The following is a 25083-nucleotide window of genomic DNA, read 5'->3' on the forward strand; positions in this document are numbered from 1 at the left end:
ATATGATTCTACAGATTTAAATTATAACATAACGGGTAGTATAACACATGTATTAATCAGAAAATGCATCTAAAACAAATCAATGACGGCAGGGAAAATGAAAATAATTCTCGTTTCGTCCAAAAAATATTAGTAGCACGGTATTACGGAATTTACTTTTATAAGGGCATCTCCAACTCTACTCCATTTTCAACTTCAAACATCATTATGGAGTAAAATCTTCTTCATCCCCACTCCATTTTCAACTCCAAAATAGAGTAATGGCTAGGGTTACTCCATTTATGGAGTAATCTTAGAGCATCTCCAATGTATTACTCCATTTTTTACTCCAAAATGGTGCAACACCAAAATGGAGTAAGGTTTTACTCCAATGTATTACTCCATTTTCTACTCCAAAAATAATATTTCTTAAATAATTTCATTTTTATTTTATTAATAATTACAAATAAAATCTTATACTTATAAAAATTTACCAATTAACCCCAATTATTTTATGTTTACGATAATAATTAAAATATAAATTATTTGAATTAAATATTTATTATTAAAAAGTACAAGAAATCATTAAAAAAGACAACATATATATAGGTTCAACAATGAGCATTAGAATATTTTTCCCACAAATGATCAACTAATGCATTTCGTAATGAAAAATGAGCTTCTTTATTTTTGATATTCCTAAATCGAGCAAGAAAATTTTGAAATCGGACATTTTCATCTTCTGCAATTTCGATATCTGGAGGTGGAGCTTCTCTTCCAAGTTCAATTGGTGCATCAAGTTCACGCTCATCTTCAATTATCATGTTATGTAAAATTATACATGTAGTCATAATGTCATGTAACACATTTTTTTTCCAAAAACGAACAGGTCCTTTGACAATAGCAAAGCGCGACTGTAGAACTCCAAATGCACGTTCAACATCTTTCCTGCATGCTTCTTGTTGCGTTGCAAAATATTTATTTTTAGGACTCCCTGGCTCTTGAATAGTTTGTACTATGGTCGACCATTTTGGATAAATACCATCCGCTAAATAGTAACCCATATAATATTCTTTGTCTTGAATAAAATAATGAGCAGGAGGAGCAATACCTTGAGCAAGATTGGAAAAAAGATGAGAAGAGTCCAACACGTTGATATCGTTATTAGTGCCTGGCATTCCGAAATATGCATGCCATATCCAAAGATCATAATCTGCGACAGCTTCAAGAATTATAGTTGGTGATCCACTACGACCCGCATATTGTCCCGCCCAACCGGTAGGACAATTCTTCCACTTCCAGTGCATGCAATCTAAACTGCCAAGCATTCCAGGAAATCCTCGTTTTTCACCAATATAAAGAAGTCTGGCAATATCACTAGACGTTGGTGACCGTAGGTATTTTTTCCGAAAATATATTGACGATGGCTCGACAAAATCTTTTCATACTTTCAATTGCCGTTGATTCGCCTATCTTGACGTATTCGTCTGTGGCATCAGCAGGAAGACCATAAGCTAGCATCCGGAACACTGCCGTTACTTTTTGAAGAGAAGATAATCCAAGTCTACCCATTGTATCTCTCCGTTGTATGAAATAGTTGTCATAACTTTCAACAGCATCAACAATACGAAGGAATAAAGATCGTGACATACGATATCTCCTGCGAAACATATCGTCGTTGTAGGTTGGAGTCTCCGAAAAATAATCACTAAATAGTCGAAAGTGTGCGCTTTCTCGATCACGGTAAATGAAAGAACGCCCCGGGACTGAACCACCGTGAGTAACCGAATTGTCTTGTTGGTTGAGAAGAAACTGAATGGCTGAATTGTTGTTTGATATAGCAAGACATATGGCTTCTTCTTCGTCGTCGATGCTATTAATGATCTCCATACTTTCATCATCATCGGAAGAGGACGACGAACCAAGAAGATTTGCTATATTTTTAAAATTAAGATTCATTTTGAGAAAGAATATTTAGAGAAAACCGTATGAATTGTTGGTGCTTACTAGTATTATTTGTGTTGGTATTTATAGAGTTTTCGTTACATCGTTAAAGATGTTTTAAATTTATTTATTTAATTTTGGTTGATTTTGCATGGCATAGAAACCATGTTTTAGTGATTAATATATTTTGACTTACTTTGCATGGCATGGAAACCATGTTTTGTATGACATTTTTGACCGACTGACTTTGAATAAATCTTTTGACCTTTGCATGTTAAAGAAACCATATTTTGAAAAACCAACAAAATTTATTCACGAATTTGTAAACTTGTGCATGGCACAGAAAAAGAAAGTTTTACCTTTGCATGGCATAGAAAAAGAAAGTTTGACGTTTGCATAACATATAAATCACATTTTGAAAACTAACAAAAATTTGTCACGATTGCATAACATAGAAAAAGATATTTTGACCACAAATAAATCACATTTTGGAAACTGGCAAAATTTATTTACGTTAGCATGGCTTAGAGATCTTTTTCATCTATAAATATTGGTGGCTTCTTGCACCATATACAATATTTTAAAATATATACACTACTAATAAAATGTCTATTCGATCTTCTGGATATTCTCAAGAAGAAGATAAACTTTTATGTGAAGTTTGTATGGAAATTTCTCAAGATCCAATTAAAGGTGCATACCAGTCATCTGATGTGTTTTGGTCCCGTGTGATGAAAGGTTACGAAAATGGAAGGAAGACAACTTGGTGTGAGCGTACAAAAAGATCTGTGCAATCTCGAATTCAAACTATTGAGAAAGCAACAAAAAAATTGCATGCATGCATCAGACAATGCGAAAATCGACGTCCTAGTGGTGCTTCGAATAATGATATTGTAAGTATTACTATATCATTTATAATTTTGTTAATGATTTTTAAATTATTGATTTTTGTTCTTAATGATATGCAGTTTAATCAAGCAAAGATAATGTTAAGTGAAGATCCACAATTCAAAACGGGTTGGAAATTTGATCATGTTTGGAATATGATTAAAAACTTTGAAAAATTTATGGATGGTGCCACCTCTCCTAATGATCATGTCATTAATTCTCCAACACAAGTATCTCCAGGTTTATCTTCGTTTTCTCCAAACTTAGACGATGACGATGAAATTATGAGTGGATCTTCCTCTCAACGTCCAAGTGGAGTGAAAAAGTCAAAAATGAAAAGGAAGCTTGATGATCAATCGTCAACTGTTATAAAAACTTTAGAAGAAGGAAATAAACAACTCTTGGAACAATTAAAGAAGACAAGTGCAGAGAGGATTTACCATATGGAGACTCAAAAGCAAAATCTTGCAGTCAAAGAAGAAAACAAAGTTTTGCTTTGTGATTTGAGTTCCATACAAGATCCAAATGTTCGTGCGTATATTCAAGCTCAACAAATACAAATAATATCAAAGCGAAATGCTGAATCACAAGATCAACAAGCTCTTTCTCAGACTTCTCCGTTTGGGCAATATTTCACCGACCTTAGCGGATCCGGAACGGATTTTCCAGATTATTAAATTACTTATTTTATGTTATTTTTATTTTTATTTTAATTATTTATGTTTTCTGTTATTTTATGCATTTATTTAAAATTATTAAATAATCTTTTGTGGAATATACTATTTTCATGTTATTGTATCATTTTAAATATTATTTAAGTAAAAAATAGAAACATTAAAGATTCAAAGGACCATTTTATAAATAAAAAAAGTTCAACTCCAAAATGGAGTAATAGGTAAGATTACTCCATAAATGGAGTAACCCTAGCCATTACTCCATTTTCAACTCCAAAATGGAGTGGGGTTGGAGAAGATTTTACTCCATAATGATGTTTGGAGTTGAAAATGGAGTAGGGTTGGAGATGCTCCTACTACTCCATATCTCACTTCATAATGAAATTTACTCTATAAATGGAGTAATCTTTTTTTTGGTTGTTCATCACTCCATTATGGAGTGGAAAATGGAGTAGGGTTGGAGCAATTTTACTCCATTTTCACTTTTACTCCATTTTGGAGAAAAAAATGGAGTTATACATTGGAGATGCTCTTACCCATTACTCCATTTTGGAGTTGAACTTTTTTTATTTATAAAATGGTCTTTTGAATCTTTAATGTTTTTATTTCTTACTTAAATAATATTTAAAATGATACAATAACATAAAAATAGTATATTCCACAAAGGATTATTTAATAATTTTAAATAAATGCATAAAATAACAGAAAACCTAAATAATTAAATAAAAATAAAAAAAAACATAAAATAAGTAATTTAATAATCTGGAAAATCCATTCCGGATCCGCTAAGGTCGGTGAAATATTGCCCAAACAGAGAAGTCTGAGAAAGAGCTTGTTGATCTTGTGATTCAACATTTCACTTTGATATTATTTGTATTTGTTGAGCTTGAATATACGCATGAACATTTGGATCTTGTATGGATGAGCGTGAACTCGATGCACCAATTGAATTTGGAAGAGAAGCTCCACCTCCGGGTATCAAAATTGCAGAAGATGAAAATGTCCGATTTCAAAATTTTCTTGCTTGATTTAGAAATATCAAAGATAAAGAAGCTCATTTTTCATTACAAAATGCATTAGTTGATCATTTATGGAAAAACTATTCTAATGCTCATTGTTAAACCCACATATATGTTGTCTTTTTTAATGATTTCTTGTACTTTTTAATAATAAATATTTGATTCAAATAATTTATATTTTAATTATTTATCGTAAATATAAAATAGTTGGGGTTAATTGGTAAATTTTTATAAGTATAAGATTTTATTTGCAATTATTAATAAAATAAAAATGAAATCATTTAAGAAATATTATTTTTTGAGTAGAAAATGGAGTAATACATTGGAGTAAAATCTTACTCCATTTTGGTGTTGCACCATTTTGGAGTAAAAAATAGGGTAATACATTGGAGATGCTCGAACACGTGTGTTCTGTTCTGAATTTAAGAATCCTCAAACATCTCGGTTAGGTACCGCGAAAATTCATCGATACAGATTATCTAGTGTAACTAGTTAACTCTAACATGAATTAAGTATGTCTATCAATCTTTTCACATGTATATTTTTTTTTTGCAAACCATGCATAATTAGAAGAGAAGATCCAAATTTTTTTGTTTTGTTTTATTTTATTTTTGAATTCAAGAAGTTCTCCGCACAAACCTATAATTTTTTTCGGCCATGAACAAGAGCCGGTTGTTTAATCTCCTCCCCGTAGCTTCCGAGACTCAAACATAATATATCTACCTTTAGAAAAGAAAGATTTACCAGTTGAATTAGCAACTCCGAATTCCATTTTTTTATTACTTGTAAATCATGCTTATATGTCAATTTCATTTCTGTCGGATTAGAACCACAAATGGAAATTAAAATTGAGTTGATTACTAAATTTTTCTAAAATATTAGTTTTTCTTATTGATTTATCTACATAGAAAAGCAAAAATATATCAATTACAAAGAAACAATTTGTTTTTAATTGCATCAATAGCCATTTTTATTTTGTGACTGTAATTGTTTAATGCCAAATTTAGACATTACTCAGAAAAAAAACAATAAATAGACTTTAGTAGTTTCGAATTAGTTTTTTTTACCACACAACTGTTAAAATATTCTTTTTACATTAGAATATTAAATGAAAATTGTATATTTTTGTTGGAATTTACGTACTGTTAAAATCTGAATGTGTTAAAAAGATATAAAATATATAAATTGAATATAAATGATGTTCAATGTTGTATGACTTGTAAATTCTGTTATTTATATGTTTTACTCTACTGGAAACGATCTGCTCATAAAATTATTCAAAATTTAATTAAAAAGTTGGGTTCAAACATTTAAGGAAGATCCGTTTAATGAATATTTCACAAGAGTGATAGTTAATATATATTTGTTTCTGTAAAAATGTTTATATATATATATATATATATATATATTAATTCTTTCGTTTTTTTCAGAAACATGCTGAAAAATCAGAGGATGATGAAAATCTTAATCGGAACCAAAAGAGAGATAAAATCGAAGACGACTACCGCCAAAGTGAACTCGTCAACTATGGATTCATTATTCGCGTTATCATTACGCAAATCATTATACTAATTAAATTTCTCTTCATTTGCGTCATCCGTTATAACATCATAATGATCATCATATTCATGGTTATGCAGGTCATATAAAGGCGTCATCGGTAGGTTGTTCAGATACCCCGACTTCATTTATACATGAATCTTATTACAATTTGGTTCTTCTCAACCGATTATTCAACCCCTAGATGTAACTTTAATAGAAAATAACCAAACTATTCCAGAAGCTTTGATCAAAAGTAATGGATAAAGTTAACTTGGTATGTTTGAGATGCTAATAAAGGTTCGAAAATTTTGTACTTTCATGTATCATTGACATCAACAAATACAAATTTGTTATACCGAACACCTCTATAGACGACGGGTTTGAACCAATCACATTTAAAGATTAACTCATTTCATCCTCACTAATCCAAAAAATTCTACTTCGATAATCACTTGCAAGATCTCATAGAAATCTATTTCACTTTTCTCACATATTTTGTAGCCAATTGTTACCCAACGTCTCTTATACTTGTAAGCATGAAAATTAAAACCTCTTGTTGATCTTTGCAATCGGATCTTGAACCAATTCATGAAACCATAGAGGATAAAATAGATTGTCCTAATCAACCTTCAAATTATAAAAAATTCTTGGATTTACATTATTATTACATTTTTTTGGTAAAATTTGCTATGAGGTCAAAATTTTACCAAAATTACATGGGTATTTAACCACTTAATAATGTGTTGATCTTTTTGTTTGTTGAGCTAAACAGTGGATATTCATTCAATATCTTTTTCAACTTTGATAACAAATGAGCTGCATAATAACATTAGTTTACTGTATGCAATGTTACGTGAAATTTTTTAACAAATAAATATTTTACATTTCAAATTAACGCATTTTCTCACAATTAATAGAATAAATGTGTGGGCGCTGTGACAATTTTGGGGACTCGGCCACCAAAAAAAATGTTAAGTTCTCACTTAAACATCTAATTTGAGAGAAGAGGTTTGGAAAACCTTCAAATGCATATGGTTTCGTGATAGCACCATCATCATATTTTCAAGGAGCTATTTTTTGTGTACATGTCTTTGGTCTAATGTAGTATGATATAAAATGAGATATTTCCTCTTTTAAACTTTCAGCATGATTGAGTCTTTCACCTCTGCAAGATTTTTGTTTTTCTTTTCAAATGTTTATGAAGCGCCCAAATAGATACATTTATCAAAATTGAAAATGTCTACATAGTAATGCCTTGTGGGTGGTGATGGATCGGGAGATGTCCCATGACGTTAAAAAACCTGAGAAATATTGTTATGAGTATTGTTACATAATATAATCAGAATATTGAATATTGTTACGAATTGTTACATAATTTGTTGTATGATATTTTTGGTTTGTACATATATTCATGTAGTAAAATCTTTGAAAAACACACTAATGTCTTGTATAGAAAAATTAAACAGATTAGTTGTTAGTAAGTTAAGATAATAAGTAAATAGTGATATCACATTACAATATAAAATTATCTACCTGCAATTGTTTCATGGATATTTGTTGGAAGCAGCTCTGTAAATGTAAATGAAAGTTGTTGTTGCATAAAAACATGAAAATCATCACTCTTTATTCGTAAATTTTTTGGACATAATTCAACAAATCTTGAGAGATTTGAAACATACTATCATGAAACTTCGCTTCAGATGCCACTTAGTTGAACAACACTACCTTTGCTTCTGATGACTATTTAAAAATATGAACTAGATTTTTTTCGTTGTTTTTGACATGTATCTCACACTTTGAACAAATAGCAGGTAAGTCTAACCTTAACTTTTTGCTATCATTTGTCTTTCTTTGGACATTCAATTTGTATGCATGAAGTTATCAAAAATATTATTTTTTATATGCATCATATCCAAATTGTATCGCAAAAGAAGATTTTTCAGCATTGAAGTTCCCAAAACATATTCTTATTGTGTTAGTTGTGATGATCCCCAAACCAGTAAGCATATTTTCAGAAATATGCTGATTACCCTCACGACGAACTTTTTAAGCATCATAGCAATCAATTATCTTTTCAAATTTTCCTCCACTTAAATATGCATGAAGAGTGTCTCTTCCAATTACTTTGTACCTAAACAATGTTTTTTTTCTTTGGTAAGTGGTTAAGGGGAGGAAATCGACGATAACAATCAAAACAACATGTATTTCTATTGTACTTCAATTAAAAAGCATATGACTTCTAAGACAATATGTATGAGATAAATGTATTGTCCATCATGATATCATCTTGACAATTTTTGATGTACACATTTATCATTTCCAAAAGTAACCCGAGAGTATAAACCAACTATTAAATCTTATAGTAAAAACATCACACAAATTGCTCTGTTTCAAATACTCTTTAAACAACTCAATTCGTGCATCCATGCAAATTTTAGGTAAATTATGATCAATTTTAATATTCATCATCCTAGTTGCTAAAGAAAATCTAGAAAGAATTTCTCAACAACCGACATAGATAGACCGATTCACAACATCAAACTTTTCATAAAAAAATTTGGCATCCAAACTAGGTTCTTCAACATTACCAACTTCATTAGCTTCTAAAAATACATTTGTAGCCATGTCGTAAACTATGTCATGATCTGCCCTCTCTTTTTTATGATGATAACTACTTTTTATTATGCAAGTCGATTCTTCAATATTACCAACAACCTCAAAATTAATATTAATACTACTAATTCCATTCTCACCATAATTCTCATTATATCCAAGAAAACATAGTATTTGGCGGGGTAAAATCCTACATTTACTAAATAATTCAACATAATATCATTACGGATAAATTTTGTATTTTTACAATTTTAATAAATATATAATATTAACGGGTTTTTATGTGACTTATATATTTTTAGCCTGATATATGAATATTTTTATTGGTAACAATAAAGAATCGATAGAATTGAAATAAATGGAATGATAAGAATGAAATGCAATAAAAAATGAAATGAAATTCATTCCATTCATTCATAACCAAATTTGTTTTGGAATCATTCCTCTTCATTGTATTTATCTATTTTTTTTTGTAGAATTGATGGAATGAATGACTATTTCATTTTATTCATGTCAATTGAAAAATTTTGTTTTGGAATTAATGAAATAATGCATTCCACGTCATTCCATTCTAAAAATCAACAATTTAGTTACAGTTTTAGATTATTGAGATACCAACACCACAAAAGGTACATGTCAAGAGAGATTAAAGAAAAAATGAGTATTTTCTCACAGTAAAAATGGTCGAAACCAACCACCAAAAAAGCAATACGAAGAACACGAGAAATCATTTACAAGTAGAAAGAATGAAGATAGGCGGGACAAAAAAATGCTGCTAATATAAAATTTTCTTCTAGATTCGTACAAATAAGAAGAAATTCTCATTTGAAAAAGCTACAAAGAAAAATATCTTATCATTCATGATAATATATATTACCTTCCACTACATGACTTATCTGGACTAAAAAATCAATAATTTTCAAAAAAAAAAACAAATAAATATATATTTCCACAAAAGTGGTCTACTCTACACGTACATGTAATTGTCTTTGTATTTTGTCTTTCAAAGTAAAGGTAATATTTTTGCCTTATGGGGCCAATATATTTCTCTGAGTAGAAACAAATAGCAAATACATACGTCTCCTTAAAACCAGCTTTGTCATCAAATCAAAAGCCATTCTTTCTTTCCGTCTTTCACGCTCCGCCTCTCCTTCATCGTTTCATAGATTCTTTTTCCTTTTTTTTTCTCCTTCCTCAGATCTCTTTTCCTTCAAAACAATCCTCTGTTTTGATCTCTCTGAGGTTGTTTTCTTTGGAGGAAGAAAGAAATCTCTTCTTCTAGCGATCTCGTCGATGTTTTTTTTTCTTCTTTGCATGGTCTAGTGGATGATTGATAACGTTTGATCGCTGAAATTTTGGTGACGTTTCTGGGTTTATGATATTGTAGAAAATTTAGTTAAAAAAATATATATATCTTCTGGGTCAATGATAATAGTGGTCGACGAGTCGGTTTCTTAGGGTTTACTTTTTTCTAATTGTCTTTGTAGAATTGTTGTTTTATTCATTTCTAATTGAATTTTCAACGCTATTATTGAAGAGAATTTCAGCTTGTGGAATTTATTATCGATTGAGAAAAAAAGTCTTTTCAAATATATATTAGAATCTAGATGTCAGAAGAACATGTCCAGAAACTTGAGGTTGGTGTAATAGTTTAAACAGATTCTTTCAAAAAAATAAATTAGTTCAGGTTTTCTGCACAATACTATTGTTTAACATATTTGCGAAATTCTCTAAAATAAAAAAAACAATTTGATAATGATGAAAATTTTCTGTCAGAATCTTGTTTGGTGATTGTTTGAGTTGTGCTGTGTGTGTCTCATTATCTGTGTGTCTGAGATTACTTTAGAAGAAAGTAAACGAAAAAAAAAATGGAACCACCAACAAATGAGACAGAAGCTACACCGGAAAACAACCTCAGAAGCAGAGGAGGAGGAGCTGCTGTTGGGAACAACAGCAAGAAAGACATGATTTTCCGAGCCGACAAGATCGATCTGAAGAATCTAGACATTCAGCTGGAGAAACATCTGAGTAGGGTTTGGTCAAGAAACATCGAGAAGAACCCAAAGCCCAAGGAAGAGTGGGAGATCGACTTGGCTAAACTGGAGATGAGGAATGTCATTGCTCGTGGTGCATATGGTATTGTCTACAAAGGCATCTACGATGGTCAAGACGTTGCAGTGAAGGTGCTTGATTGGGGAGAAGATGGTTACGCGACTGCTGCTGAGACTTCAGCTCTACGTGCTTCATTCCGACAAGAAGTTGCGGTTTGGCACAAACTTGACCATCCCAATGTCACAAAGTTTGTTGGAGCATCGATGGGGACAACGAATCTGAAGATACCATCGTCAGCTGAGAATGAGAACTCGTTGCCTCAGAGAGCATGTTGTGTGGTTGTGGAGTATCTTCCTGGAGGAACTCTTAAACAGTTCTTGTTCCGTAACAGGAGAAGGAAACTCGCTTTTAAAGTTGTTGTTCAGCTCGCTCTTGATCTCTCCCGAGGGTAATAATGTACTTAAACACACACACAACTCTTTTTTTTTTCAATTCTTTTCATGAGTCTGATTTAAAGAATGTTCTTATGCACAGGCTAAGTTATTTGCATTCAGAGAGAATCGTTCATCGCGATGTGAAAACAGAGAACATGCTATTGGATTATCAGAGGAATTTAAAGATAGCTGATTTTGGAGTGGCTAGAGTTGAAGCTCAGAATCCAAAGGACATGACTGGGGAGACTGGTACTCTTGGATACATGGCTCCAGAGGTATAATACAAAACAGAAAGAAACATTACATCTTCTTTCTCTTTTGGGTTTTTCTTGAATCTGATTGTGTGATTGTGGGGTTAGGTTCTTGATGGTAAGCCATACAACAGAAGATGCGATGTATACAGCTTTGGGATATGCTTGTGGGAGATTTACTGTTGTGATATGCCTTATCCTGATCTCAGCTTTGCTGATGTTTCTTCTGCTGTTGTTCGTCAGGTTAGTGAAACTTCATACAAATCCGGTTATGGTTTGATTTTTATGGTTTTCTATCGGAGTTTACTGGTTTTTGGTTTAATCGGTTTAATTACCCATATGTAAGTCGGTTTCGGGGTTTAGTGGTTTTTGGTTTAATCGGTTTAGAGTTGGATTAAAGTCGGTTAACGTACAGATTATACAAATATACATGTTTCTAATATAATACAAAAATTCTGGTTTTATTTATTCGGTTTAGTGTGTGTGTGTTTGGTTAACCTACGCTAAAATCTTTATTCGGTTTTTTGGATTTCAAAATTATAAAATTAATTTGGTTTGGTTCGGGTTTTTAGTCTAAGATGATTTGGTTTTTGAAACAGAATCTGAGACCGGACATACCGAGATGTTGCCCAACATCATTATCAAGCATCATGAAGAAATGCTGGGAAGCGAATCCGGAGAAACGACCGGAGATGGAGGAAGTCGTGAAGATGCTTGAAGGTGTCGATACTTCCAAAGGCGGCGGAATGATCCCCGAAGATCAGAGACCTGGCTGTTTCTGTTTTGTCTCCGGTCGTGGTCCCTAAATTTACCGTTTCACCCCTCTCTTCTTTACTTTTCACATTGAATTTTGGAGCAGTGCTCTGTTTTCTTCTTCTTTGATTTGTCAGGATTTAAAAAAAAAGGGTTTTCGTTATCAAAAATAATATATACTTTCTGTCATTGTGAATACTAATAGTGGCGTTTGCTTTCAATATACAAATGGAAATATCAAATAACATTTTTTCATAAGACGTTGATAACTTTTGTGTCCCTCAAATCCTATCTCCGACGAGGAGGAAGACTTCGTTATCCCTTCGTTGGCAGGTTGGGTCCAGACCCACAACTGGGCGACGTCTCAACCACGTTATAAGCATTCACCTCAGAGCTACAACGCAATGGTTGACGTCTTGGGGAAGTGCAGAAACTTATGTGGAGAGTGCTCGGCGAGATGAAGGGAAAGTCATCATCATCATCGCTTGTCACGCTCGATACGATGAGTAAAGTTATGAGGAGATTAGCGAAAGCAGGCAAGTAAGTATACCGAAGCTGTTGATGTATATTCTATCTAAGACTGGTAGGTTTAAGGATGCAGCTGAGATATTTGAGGACATGACAGAATCAAGGAGTTAGTCGTGATGTTTTTGGTCTACAATACAATGATTTCAGCTGCGGTTCATCACTCGCGAGATGAGACGGCTCTGCGTTTGCTTAAAAGAATGGAAGAAGAGGAGGAGGAGGAGGAGGAGGAGGAGGAGGGGGGATCATGTAGTCCAAACGTTGAGACGTATGCTCCGTTGCCAGAAGAAAAAGATGAAGCTACTTGGAGTTGTGCTGCAGCACATGGTGAGAAACGATGTTAGTACCATGTGGCGACCAGGGCAGGCTTATTCTCAATGGTGTTATGGACCCTGGAGCAAAAAAAAAAATTCATTTTCTAAACTATTATTTAAAAAAAAATCTGATAGATATATGTTTTTTTCAAAATACCAGAAATATTTTTAAAATAAATTTATGGAAAGAAAAAAAATACTTTCATATAAAAAAATTTGTGCTATTTTCTTATTTTTAATATAAACATATATGTATTTTTTTTTAAAATCGGATCCTTATGTATTAAGAAATAGGAAGACAACAGATTGGCGCCCATGACAATCGCTCCGCTCGTCCCCTATCTAAGCCGGCCCTGGTGGCGACTACTTGTCATTAGAGGGTTGTGTATGAGCGAGAAAGTGGAAGTAGCTTGCGTGTTCTTTGAGGAAAGGTATGGTTCCTAGAGATAGCACTTGCAAAATGTTGGTGGAGAAGAATGGTATGGGAGAAGCAAAACTCAAGATTCAGAGTTTGGTTCAGTTCAAAGTGATATGACCAAGCCACAAAGTCCTTCACCTGTTTCCTAGGATTTAGAGTACGGCTCAAAAGTTTTGTTTCTCATATATACTCTGTTTAAAATGTTTACATTTTATTGAAAATGAAATGAAATCAAAGAATCGTTTCTGGCATAAAAATATATATATATAGTTTAGCCTTTAAAATGAAATTTCGATAGTCAGAGGTGTTTCTTGCAAATATTTTGTTCTGTATTTCAAGTAATTATTAAATAAAATATTTTGTTTTTAGAATAAAGCAGAAAAGGGTTAAATTAAACCCTTTGTTTCTTCTTCTTCTACTTAGCGCCGTCGTTCAATCTCTCTAAAACCCCTTCTCAAGCGAGAAGTTCTTCAATCTTCTTCGTGTGGCGTCCTTATTAAACCGTAAGTGATTTTTCTCTTACTTGAAAGCTTTATGTCAATCTAGGAGTATAGCGTCTTAGTAAAATCTCAAAATTGACGATGTTCTACTGTAATAGACCTTACCTCCTAGGTTAAGAGAAGAGTAAAGCTACAATCTTTCTTCCTCAGTTTGTGTGATATTCAAAGGTTATGGAGTCTTTTCTTCGATGACATAGAAACCCTAGTTTCAGAAACTCTAATTTAATTGGTTTTTGTTCTTGTTGTTCCTGTAATGATTAATTTTGGAGCAGATGTCATTTGAAGATGATTTTGTGGAAGATGATGAGATGAACATGATTGATGAAGACCAAGCATCTGACTCCGAAGCTGAATCTCTTTCCGATTCAGATGACAACGACACCACTGAGAAGTTATCCGAGCCGACAAAGACAGCTGTATACAACAGAGACGGGCTTCTTGATAAGCTTCAAGACATTAGCTGGCCAGAAGACGTTGACTGGACTCACAAGCTCACCGTCGAGATCGAGCAAGGACAAGCCGTCGACGTGAACGACGACCTCGCTAGAGAGATGGCTTTCTACACTCAAGCCCTCGAAGGAACGAGGCAGGCCTTTGAGAAGCTCCAGGAGATGGGACTACCCTTTCTAAGGCCGGCTGATTACTACGCGGAGATGGTGAAGTCAGACACGCACATGGAGAAGGTGAAGTCTAAGCTTCTGTACGAGAAGAAGCAGATGGAGGAGGCGGAAGAGAGGAGGAAAGCTAGGGATAACAAGAAGATGGCTAAAGAAGTGCAGTCTCAGAAGATGAAGGAGAGGGCCAAGCAGAAGAAGGATGAGATTGAGTCTGTTAAGAAGTGGAGGAAACAGAGGCAGCAGAGTGGGTTTAGTGAGAAAGGTGGGGCGGGGGAGCTTGATCTTGAGTTTGGGAATGGGAAGAGTTTCCAGAGAGGAGGTGGTGGTAAGAAGAGGCCTGGTGTGTCTCCTGGTGATAGGTCAGGAGGGAAAGGGAAGGCTACTTCGAGGATGAACAATAAGAAGAGGGAGTTTAGGGACTCCAAGTTTGGTCATGGTGGTAGGAAAGGGTTGAGCAAGCAGAACACTGCAGAGACGACTAATGATTTCAAAGGCGGGTTTCGTGGAGGCAAAGCTGGTGGAAACAAGAGACAGAAGAGATAGAACAAGGTTTGTTCATCTATAAACCCATAAACTATTTTGTTCATCTTTGGATTATTATGTATTGAGAGAATGTTTTTTTTTCTTGGTTTGTAAGACGGGTTTTAGGACCAATATCTTTAGTGGCAATGTTGTACTAATGATTACTATTAACAAAGGTCCATTTGTTTCAAAGATAACAAGATGTTTCTTCTTTGAATCAATCTTTTAAATTTATCATCCAACAATAATAAGACTTTGTAAGTACTCCACAAGTGATTTTAAAAGGTTCAAGTACCAATGGATTAAAAGTTTACTCAAGCAATCTCTTAGAAAAATCCTTCTCTCGTTCATTGGGCATGATAAATTCTGTTTTGTAATCTCTTTCACCAAACATGGTTTGCTTGGTAATGTCCTACGCACTGTAGTCCAATTATGGGAGACTGAAACACATGATTTGGAGGAGAACTTGGAAGATTAAGGTTCTTTCTTTTAGTGTCTGTCTTCTCTGTTTTAAGTTTTTTTCATAGCTTCTCAAACTAAAAAGTAAGCATATATACGCAACCCTCTTCCTCTACCATTTGTATGAATCTTGGGAAGTTTATAACCATAGGGTTTCTAAATAATATTCAAACCTAAAGAAAATTGCAACAAGAACTTTAAAACTTTTCTTAAAGGAACACATTTAAACATTATCACTAGTTTTTGCAATAAATTACTGACAAGTTTCCCCCCTTTTCGTGGTGTTTGATTTGAGATTTATATTGGAAAAGGATTTACATGCAATACATGAGGTGGAACTGTAATGTAAATAGTTGTTTTAGGGAATTTGAAAATACGTTATACTACTAATATATAATTTAACTGATAACTAACAGATTTAAATTGTTATTGAAACATACGTTATGACTTCTGAGCATAGAAGCATGACGCACACACTTAAAAGATAAAATAAAATAAAATGCGAGTGTCTTAGTCATGCTATTCGAAGTGCAACAAAACCTGGTGACAAGACACGTAGTAACATCATAGAGAATCCTTGTGGTTGTGGTACTTATCTCCCGTACCACGTTCCACCCAAGTGTTATCCATATCTTCTAATGTTTGTATTTTTCTTAAACATCAAATTGTAACATTAACTTGTAAACACATTTTTAACACACAAAAAAAAAACTTGATGAACACATAACTATAAGAAGCAGACTGTAAATTAAAATTGATTATCATCTTAGATGTTTAAAACATGCATGTTTCGCAACATCCAAACCAATTCTATAAAATTTGTATATGCTAATAAAATCCATTTTGTATCTCTTCACAAACTTATAGTTTTATGTTTTCACCCATTTTTTTAGTGTTTGGATAAACGTCTGAGTGTGCCCAATCATGGTTTTGGTGCATAGGAACACTCGTCACCATGCATGTCAATCTCTCTTTCCTATATAAACCAAAACCATCCATCCTTTTCTTTCAAGAAGAAATACATCAACAACAAAAAAATGGCGATCAACAAATTAACCATAACACTTTTCCTTCTTATATCCTTAGCTGTTTTCCACTGCTTGGCCTTCCGTGTGGAGGTCCAAGAGTTCGAACCACCACGACAAGAGGGACAAGAAGGTCCCGGTGGGGGCTCCGGCGAGGGATGGGATGAAGAGGCGACAAAGAATCCTTACCACTTTGGGCAGTGGAGTTTCAAGAATTTCTTTCAGTCGAAGGATGGTTTTGTGAAAATGTTACCCAAGTTCACTAAACGCTCATCGACTCTCTTCCGTGGAATAGAAAACTATCGCTTCTTGTTCCAGGAGATGCAACCTAACACTTTCCTTGTTCCTCACCATTTAGATGCCGATTACGTGTTTCTAGTCGTACAAGGTTATATCCATTCTTTTCAATCTTGAAACACTTTCATTTTTTTGGTACATACACTTCTAGTAGTACTAACGTTATACTAAAAATAACTTAATTTGATTAAAATCATATTAGGGAAGGGAGTGATTGGTTTTGTGACGGATACGGCAAATGAATCCTTTCAGATTACGAAAGGTGATGTAGTGAGAGTCCCATCCAGCGTCACACACTTTTTCGCGAACACCAACGGCACCGTTCCTCTCCGTCTCGCCAAGATCGCCGTCCCCGCCAACGTTCCTGGACACTTCCAGGTCCTTTATTTAATTTTGTTACATCTTAATTATACTCTTCTTTTTGGCACTTAATTAATTTTAGTATGTTATTCGTTAACGTCGTTTAACCTCGATATTATTATTTTTCAGGTTTTCTTCCCTGCTCATTCCGGCTTTCACCAATCCTATTTTAATGGGTTTAGTAAAGATGTACTCACGGCCAGTTTCAACGTACTCTTCTTAACTTCCTTTCATCTCTTAATATGTTATATAACATATATATGAATGAGTCTAGGGAAGTTTTGTGAATTTCACGAGATGATGAGATATATGATTACAAGTTTTGTATTATGGAATCTATAGATACCGGAAGAATTGCTAGGAAGATTGATTAGGGGACCACAACAAGAAGTGGGACAAGGGATTATACGTAGAGTTTCCCCAGAACAGATCAAGGAACTTACCGAACACGAACACGCTACTTCTCCTTCAAACAAACACAAAGACAAAAAGGATAAGCACAAAGACAAAGACAGGAGCACGTTCGGGAGCCCTTTCAATCTCCTTACACAAGATGCAATCTACTCCAACAACTTTGGCCGTTACCACGAGGCACATCCCAAAAGGTTTAGTCAACTCCAAGACCTTGACATCGCTGTCGGTTGGGTTAACATGACACAGGTTTTGCACTCAATAATTTTCATATATAGATCCCACGTTTTGATTGATCAGCCACTAATCTAATAATTGGGTCGTGTAAATATGCAGGGGTCATTGTTCCTTCCTCAATATAATTCAGAGACAACCTTTGTAACGTTTGTTGAGAATGGTTGCGCCCGCTACGAGATGGCTAGTCCTTACACATTCCAAGGAGAGCAACAACAGCCCTGGTTTGGACCAGGACAAGAAGAAGAAGTAGAAGAAGAAATGAGTGGACAAGTACACAAGATTGTATCACGCGTGTGTAAAGGCGAAGTTTTTATCCTTCCGGCAGGTCATCCATTCGCTATACTCTCACAGGATGAAAACTTTGTCGCGGTAGGGTTTGGTATTCATGCGTCCAACAGCACAAGAACGTTCCTTGCAGGTCAAGAAATAGAGTTTTTAATTGATATTTTTTTCTACAGTTCGTAGTGTCTCACTCTGAAAGACCACTGTTTGTTTGGGTTTTATAGGGCAAGATAATATGCTGAGCAATATCAACACGGTGGCGACGAGGCTGAGCTTTGGTCTGGGAAGCAAATTGGCGGAGAAGTTGTTCACGAGCCAAAACTATTCCCACTTTGCACCTACGACTCCTAGCCATCAGTTTCCAGAGAAACCCAAGCCATCCTTTCAATCAATCTTCAACCTAGCCGGTTTTTGAGAATGCAAAAAAAAAAGGTCAAGTGCATGTCTGACGGTGTAATAAAATACGGTGGCGTTCTGTAACTTCTGTCTTACAGAGTTTCTAGAGTTGTACGTACATGTTTGTAACGGATTTCCTCTGTTTTATCAATAAATAAAACCTCCGTATCTGTGTTGATTGTTGGTTGGGTGGATCTTTTCTATAAGAACTCCAGATTGAGAATTTATTTTATGAAAACCAATAATCTGAAAATGTTACTTGGTAAAATATATGACTGAGAGACTAAATTATGCGCTACTAAGCAAGTTAAGCACTGAATGCCAATCTTTGCATAAAGACGATAAAATGAAAAGGTTGGACAAAAGAGGTGGCGGGTCTACTACAGTGAATGCCCATTTTATATGGAGGTTACTTTTCTTGTGATATGAACTATAATATCCTCTGACGGCTAATTGAACGTATTGAATTTACCCGATTAGTAAAAAGATCAACAATACAAGTAGGCATGCGGGTTAACCAGGTCGGTTACCGAAGTTATGGTTCGTTTTCGGCTAATTCAGTTTCTTAATTTTGTTAACCAGACTGAAATGAAGTTTTGGTTTTGTTGTTAAATTTTGGATCAAGATCTGGTTACCAGTTCAGTTTTGTTAACCGAAGTTATGGTTCGGTTTCGATTAATTTTCATCTTCACTTCAGGATATACCATTTGTTTGTTTTTAATATTTACAAATATTATAAATACTGCTTACTTTAATTTTTTTGATAATTATAATTTTTTTTATAACTTCTTCATTTAATCTAGCTTACATAATTACACAATTTTTATATCATTTTTTTCTTCTTAATTTTATATAAGTGAATTTAATATATTTTAACAAAAATAAATAGATAAAAAATTATCTAAAAGAATAATTTCAAATATATACATATTATGCTTAAATATAATTTAAAATATCATCATAATTTTATGTTTAATTAAACCAAATCTATATTAAAATATTGGTAAGAGGATAATAAATTCTAAAACATTAACTAAAAATATTTTTAAATATAATTTAAAATTAAAATTTTATTATTGTACATGGTATTAAAAAATATCGTTAAAAAGATCTCCAGTCTGACGTAGGCAACATCTTTGTTGAGAAATTTAAAGAAAAAAAGACTAAATATGTCAATGTTCTTTCATAGGAAAAATGATCGATTTTTGAGTTTCTCAAACTTAAAAGTCCAACTAGATTTTGACCCGCGCTTTCAAGCGCGGGTTCTTTTGTTATAAAATTTTTTGATATGAATTAGTATTTTGTGATTATTTTATATTATTATGTTATAAAGTCGAATTATATAAAATAATTATTTTAATATATATATATAATTCATGAATTATTTTATTTAGAATTCTGTATAAATCTTACGTAATTCTCTCTTATGCATGGGCATTTTACATGAACCCCGAAAAATCAAACCAAAATCAACTCGAAAATACTAATTCACATCGGGTCCATAAAAAATACATATTTTTTTGGAAATGTGGTTCTCTGTTCGCGTCTGAGACATACCCGAAACCCGTTTGAGAGCCAAAGTACCCAAAATGTTTGTGTATATTAGATATATTTGTGTATTTTGGATATGTTTTTGGTATACATATATTTTTTGAGTTTTTGGTTTGAATTTCCAGTTATAGTTTTGGATTTCGAGTAAAAATTCAAAATTTAAAAATATATTTCTGGATATTCAGATACAATTTTGGGTATTATTTGGTTTCTTGGGTCAGATTTTGGGTAAAATTTTAGGTCTTTTGAGTATTTTTTAAATTTTCGGGTTTTTGTTTAGATTTTTGGATATTTTTCGTGTTTCGAGTATTTTTATGTTTATTGAGTATAATTTGAGTCTTAAATATCTGAACATATTCATACCCGTTACGTACAAAAAAATAACAAATATTTTATAGGTATTTGAATTATGTAGCCAAAACCATCCAGATCCGAAAGAAATCGATCTGACCCAAATATGTTTCTTCTAAATACTTTATTAGGTCCAAGAACTACAGACCTAGCAAAATTCATTGATTCGTTTTATAAAATTTTGGGTGGAAAATATTCTTGAGGTTTGATCAATAATGTTTAATAAGACATGGTTCATTTATATTTCAAAAGTTTATCTCGTAAGAAAATTTTGATCTAATGGAAGATGATGGTATATATGATAATGACCTTTACGTATTGAAACTTCGGTGCTGTACATATCAAATGTATATACGTTAAATTGAAGGAAGATGATTTAAGCAAAATAACCATTTGAAACATTCCATATATTATAGTCATGATCTTATTAAACTGGGTGAGATTTATTTAAACGTTAGAGGATATTATATGGTTGCTATATAATAGGGGTTAGTTTAAAATATTTTAGTTGTATATTATAGGTTGGACTAAAAAATAAATAGGTGCAACAAGCTTTTGTAAGTAAACTCCTTCCCTTTTAATAGTATTGATAGTTCCTATATTAACTCGTTTGACACTAAATAGAACTCAGACCATCTTTATCGGTGTCCTTAGACAGAGTCCTAAGCTATATTGGGCTGAGAAATAAATGAAAAATGCAGAAATTACAAAGAAACGGAAGTCATTTGTCCTTAATTAAGAAGTTTTTTGAGATGGTCCTTAGTGACAGCTGGCGAGTTTTTTTCTTCCTCCTCCTCTGATGATTGAACAATGGCGTTCTATCTACCCATTTTTTGAAACCCTTAAACCCTTCTAAAATCATTTAGTGAAACAGAAGTAAGAGAGAATCATCTTATTCCACGAAAAGATTCGATTCAGGTATTAAACTCTCTTACGGAACCAAGCCATAGGGTTGATGAATTGCATTCTGCTTTGCTTAAGAACAGTAGCTCACAACTTCTAGTCAATGATTCATACGATATTGGTGTTTGGAGTGCTCCAAAGGTTGAACAAGCATACATTTTAGATATGGATTTGGTGGAGAAGTTGGCTCAAAAGTCAGTGGGGGCTATTAATTTAGTTGCACACCAGCTGTTTGATCAAATGTGTTTAAGAGGAAGAAGAGAGAATCAGCAGAAGATCGTGAGTAAAATGCTAAAGACATTGGAGAATGCAAAAGGTGTTGATGGGAAAGGGACTCGGGTTTATCTCTTTGTGTTAGAGTGTGGGAACCGGGTGGTGTCTTCGTTAAGCTAGCTAAGTGGAATAGATTGGAGACTTGTCATGTATATGGTTGGCTGATGAGAGTGATAGGTGTTGGTGATGTCAAGTTTGTCAAGAACCAGAATGCAAGCTTGCTATCTGTTGTGGGTGTGATGAACCTTGCTGGTCACGAAGTGCTAGAAATGCAGGAATGTTTTTATAAAACATGGAAGGATAAGTACAAGAAGATAGAGCACAAGGAATGTTCCAAGAGTTGGTTCGTTTTATTTTCAAAATCAAATGTAATACAAGTTCTGCTTCTTCACAAATTTCACTTTCTTCAACAAATGAATTTCACCTTCTTCAACAAATGAATTTACCCTAGGGACCAACATTAAGTCCCACCAATAATCTTAATTTTCATTAAAAGTCCTTAACATTGTCCTAAGCTAAAAATAATAATAAAAAACACCAAGGACCAAAAAAATAGGGACATGGATAATCATGCTCTCATTAACTCGTTTGACTAATAAAAAGCCATCTCAAAATATTATTAAGATCTTTTCCAAAAAAAATATATATTATTAAGAATAATACAATAATTATAGAATGAAACAAGGAAAAAAAAAAGACAAAGAAGGCAAGCGGCCAATTAGGGTTCAAAATAAAGAAACTTCTCCATCACTACTGGTGCTACCGTTCCATATACCTATCTCAATGACCTCATACTCATCCTCGCCTCTAATCACGACGGTGTGCAACGCATTCACTGGGGAATTGTTGGGAGCAGTAAACTCATCCGCAGGAACACTTGAGTCACAAGAAAACCTAGTTTGGCACAGAGGGCAACTGACATTTTTTGGGTCGACGCAATCTACATGAAACAAATGAAAACAGTGTGGTATAACCCTCACAGTCTCATTTACGTGAAACTCATTCAAACAGGCAGAGCATTGTTGAGAGATGTTCTCTTCTTCTTCTCCTTCTTCGCTGGTTCTGAACTCTGGTGAGTAAAACATGAAATGGGCATCATCATAGTCGTTGCTTAACCCTCCAGATGAGGAGACTCCGTCATGAATGTCGTTTCTGCGCCAACATTTGTCAACGACAACGTAACAGGTTGCAAGTGAGAAAGCTGCTGCCAAGAATCCTATCACACCGGCGGCTACAATCTGAAAGTCCATAACTATACAAACAAACAAGCTTTGGTGGAGGGAGGGAGGGAGAATAATGAATGAATATTTTTATTTCAGAGGATGTTTACATTTATAGTAAACGATAATTGACAGAAACGGGAATAAAATATTTCAGAGAAGCAATTAGAATAACAGATTTGAGTGATTTGTGTAAGTTAGATCATTCTATACATATTGACATTCCTCAAGCGTAAATAAATTTTAATTTCATGTACAGAATTGAAGGATGGAACATAAACTAATTTGACTTTAAATTCAAAATCCGAAAGGGGAAGGGGGGGGGGGGGGGGGGGGGGGGGGGGGGGGGACTTGGGAATTGGTTTAGAACCATAACCGAAGATAACCGAAAACCAGAAAGATCGGTTCGGTTAGGCGTGCTCCTTGTTGTGCAAGACATGATGTCTTTGATCAAAATCCGTATTCCTCTCTCTCTCTCTGCTCTGCTCTTATTGATGGCGAAAAATCTAAGATATGTCCTTGTTTTTGTTTTGGGTTTGCTGTCTTTGATCAGAATCCGTATTCCGTGAATATCCTGATGGCTGGCTACGACAACGAGAGTGGCGCATCCCTTTACTACATCGACTACATTGCAACCCTTCACAAAGTTGACAAGGGAGCTTTCGGTTACGGCTCCTACTTCTCCCTCTCCACCATGGACAGGCACTACCGCAGCGACATGTCTGTTGAAGAAGCCATTGAGCTGGTCGACAAATGCATACTTGAGATCCGATCAAGACTGGTCGTTGCGCCTCCAAACTTTGTGATCAAGATTGTTGACAAAGACGGAGCTCGTGACTACGCTTGGCGTCAGTCCGTTCAGGACGTCACAACTGCTGCTGTCTAAGTTAGTTTGATTTATGCTGTGTGGTGACATTTGCTTTTTATTGGGATACTGTTTTTGACTTCTTTATTTAGTTTGAAAATCAACATTAAGCATCAAGCAAATGATATATTTCTTCAGACAGTACAAAGTATTATCCAACTCAAAACAATGACAATGTCTCGAAACAAATATACACCAAGCATAAATCAAATCACATGCGGAATACAAAAAGGGAAGCAAATGAACAACGGAATCAGTAGAACTTGAGAGCTACGAGGCTGATGCCGAAGAAGAGAAGAGATGGTGAGAGAGCATAGGCGGATGAAGGAGTGACAGAAGGCCGACTGGTGCTTCCTCCGTTGTCAGCCGTAGGAGCAGCACCGTCCGCGGTTGGTGTAAAAGGTCTGGTTGTATCGGACTGTGGCGTCTGAGCTGCCGGAGTCGGCTCTGGAACTAGCGGAGTTGTTGCTGGACCTGGAGACATCGCTGGTCCAAATGTACTAGCAGGTCCTGTCCCAAACAAAAGCTCTAATCTGTTAATCTTCCAAGCAAACTAATCATGTGATTTAATCGAGATGATGATGTAAATAATTGTTTTTACCAGGAGCAGCAGCTGGAGCAATATTGGCTGTTCCAAAAATATAAGAAAATCAGAAATAAAATATTAGATAATTGATTTAATCAGGTACATGAAAATGTAATGTTATAGAGATGAATTATTGTATATGCCTTTGCATTGAAGAGGGACTCTAGGCATGTTACAAGCACGTGGAAGAGAGACGGCGGTTGTACGGTTAATCGGAATATTAAAAGGAACGCTTCCGGTGACAATAAGACAGAGACATCCCATTCCTCCGGTAGTTAAAGACCTCAATGAGTTACAACAATCAGACGAAGGTGAAGTTCCATTAGTACTGCTGTTGGTTAAAATGCTCATACAAGGACCTACGGTCGTCATCATAGACGGAGTACATTGGCTAAGCGGCGGTTGCTGGCTGCGAACCGGAAAAGCTAGCACCGCGATTAAGGCCACTAACACAATCGTTATTCCTGAGATCTTGGACATTGTAGATCAATTAAAGCTTGTTTGTTGTTCTTGTGTTTGAAGGAGTGTTGCTATGAAGTAGTAAGCAATTGTGGTTTTATAGGTAGACAAAAGTGGAGGGAACGAGGCAAGTGTGTATAGGTCAACTACTATAACTAATTGTGTTCTTTTTTCGTTACTAGGGTCGTTTGTGGTAGTGACTTGCCAATGAGGTGCATACACGTGCATAGAGAATTGTGGTAAATAGCTATCTAATTACTTAATTGGTGTTTGATTGTGTTAGATGAACCACTAATCCATGGTTGGTTCTGTTTTTGTAACTAATCAAGAGATTCCATTTTAACTTATGCCCATTAATTTATT

At 34.3% G+C, this 25083-nt stretch overlaps 6 protein-coding genes and 1 pseudogene across 7 annotated transcripts; 4 read left to right on the forward strand and 3 right to left on the reverse strand.

The window, feature by feature from the left end:
* Nucleotides 1-530: 530 nt before the first annotated feature.
* Nucleotides 531-1938, reverse strand: LOC106365227 (annotated as a pseudogene).
* A 7597-nt stretch (nt 1939-9535) lies between these two features.
* Nucleotides 9536-12404, forward strand: LOC106454026 (serine/threonine-protein kinase STY13). The gene is made up of 4 exons (XM_013896211.3): nt 9536-11159; nt 11246-11420; nt 11505-11639; nt 11996-12404. Exons 1-4 carry the CDS (start codon nt 10528-10530, stop codon nt 12200-12202), a joined length of 1149 nt encoding a protein of 382 aa, XP_013751665.1. The 5' UTR covers nt 9536-10527; the 3' UTR covers nt 12203-12404.
* A 1357-nt stretch (nt 12405-13761) lies between these two features.
* Nucleotides 13762-15262, forward strand: LOC106454016 (probable rRNA-processing protein EBP2 homolog). Of its 2 annotated transcripts, XM_048737129.1 has the most exons (3): nt 13814-13909; nt 14005-14074; nt 14179-15262. In XM_048737129.1, exon 3 carries the CDS (start codon nt 14179-14181, stop codon nt 15064-15066), a length of 888 nt encoding a protein of 295 aa, XP_048593086.1. In that variant the 5' UTR covers nt 13814-13909; nt 14005-14074; the 3' UTR covers nt 15067-15262. The 2 variants fall into 2 exon arrangements, with proteins under 2 accessions (XP_013751658.1, XP_048593086.1); XM_013896204.3 differs by lacking the exon at nt 14005-14074 and having other exon boundaries at nt 13762-13909.
* A 1242-nt stretch (nt 15263-16504) lies between these two features.
* On the forward strand, nt 16505-18687 carry LOC106454009 (vicilin-like seed storage protein At3g22640). Its single transcript, XM_013896196.3, has 6 exons — nt 16505-16917; nt 17029-17204; nt 17316-17396; nt 17529-17846; nt 17934-18252; nt 18341-18687. The coding sequence occupies exons 1-6, from the start codon at nt 16542-16544 to the stop codon at nt 18529-18531; spliced, it is 1461 nt and encodes a 486-aa protein (XP_013751650.2). The 5' UTR covers nt 16505-16541; the 3' UTR covers nt 18532-18687.
* A 3628-nt stretch (nt 18688-22315) lies between these two features.
* Nucleotides 22316-22840, reverse strand: LOC106365208 (RING-H2 finger protein ATL16-like). The gene has a single exon (XM_013804662.1). The coding sequence runs from the start codon at nt 22838-22840 to the stop codon at nt 22316-22318; it is 525 nt and encodes a 174-aa protein (XP_013660116.1).
* Nucleotides 22841-23198: 358 nt separating this feature from the next.
* LOC106365197 (proteasome subunit beta type-2-A-like) lies at nt 23199-23867 on the forward strand (the record flags this gene model as incomplete). Its single annotated transcript, XM_048738296.1, has 1 exon — nt 23199-23867. A coding segment is annotated over one exon (498 nt), but the record flags the coding sequence as incomplete, so codon positions are not given.
* On the reverse strand, nt 23782-24804 carry LOC106378902 (non-specific lipid transfer protein GPI-anchored 20-like). Its single transcript, XM_013818956.3, has 3 exons — nt 24405-24804; nt 24277-24303; nt 23782-24185 (listed from the first exon to the last, which is right to left on the reverse strand). Exons 1-3 carry the CDS (start codon nt 24739-24741, stop codon nt 23929-23931), a joined length of 621 nt encoding a protein of 206 aa, XP_013674410.1. The 5' UTR covers nt 24742-24804; the 3' UTR covers nt 23782-23928.
* Between the last annotated feature and the right edge of the window lie 279 nt (nt 24805-25083).

This window comes from Brassica napus, chromosome A1 (assembly GCF_020379485.1).
Source record: "Brassica napus cultivar Da-Ae chromosome A1, Da-Ae, whole genome shotgun sequence".
Lineage (NCBI taxonomy): Eukaryota > Viridiplantae > Streptophyta > Magnoliopsida > Brassicales > Brassicaceae > Brassica > Brassica napus.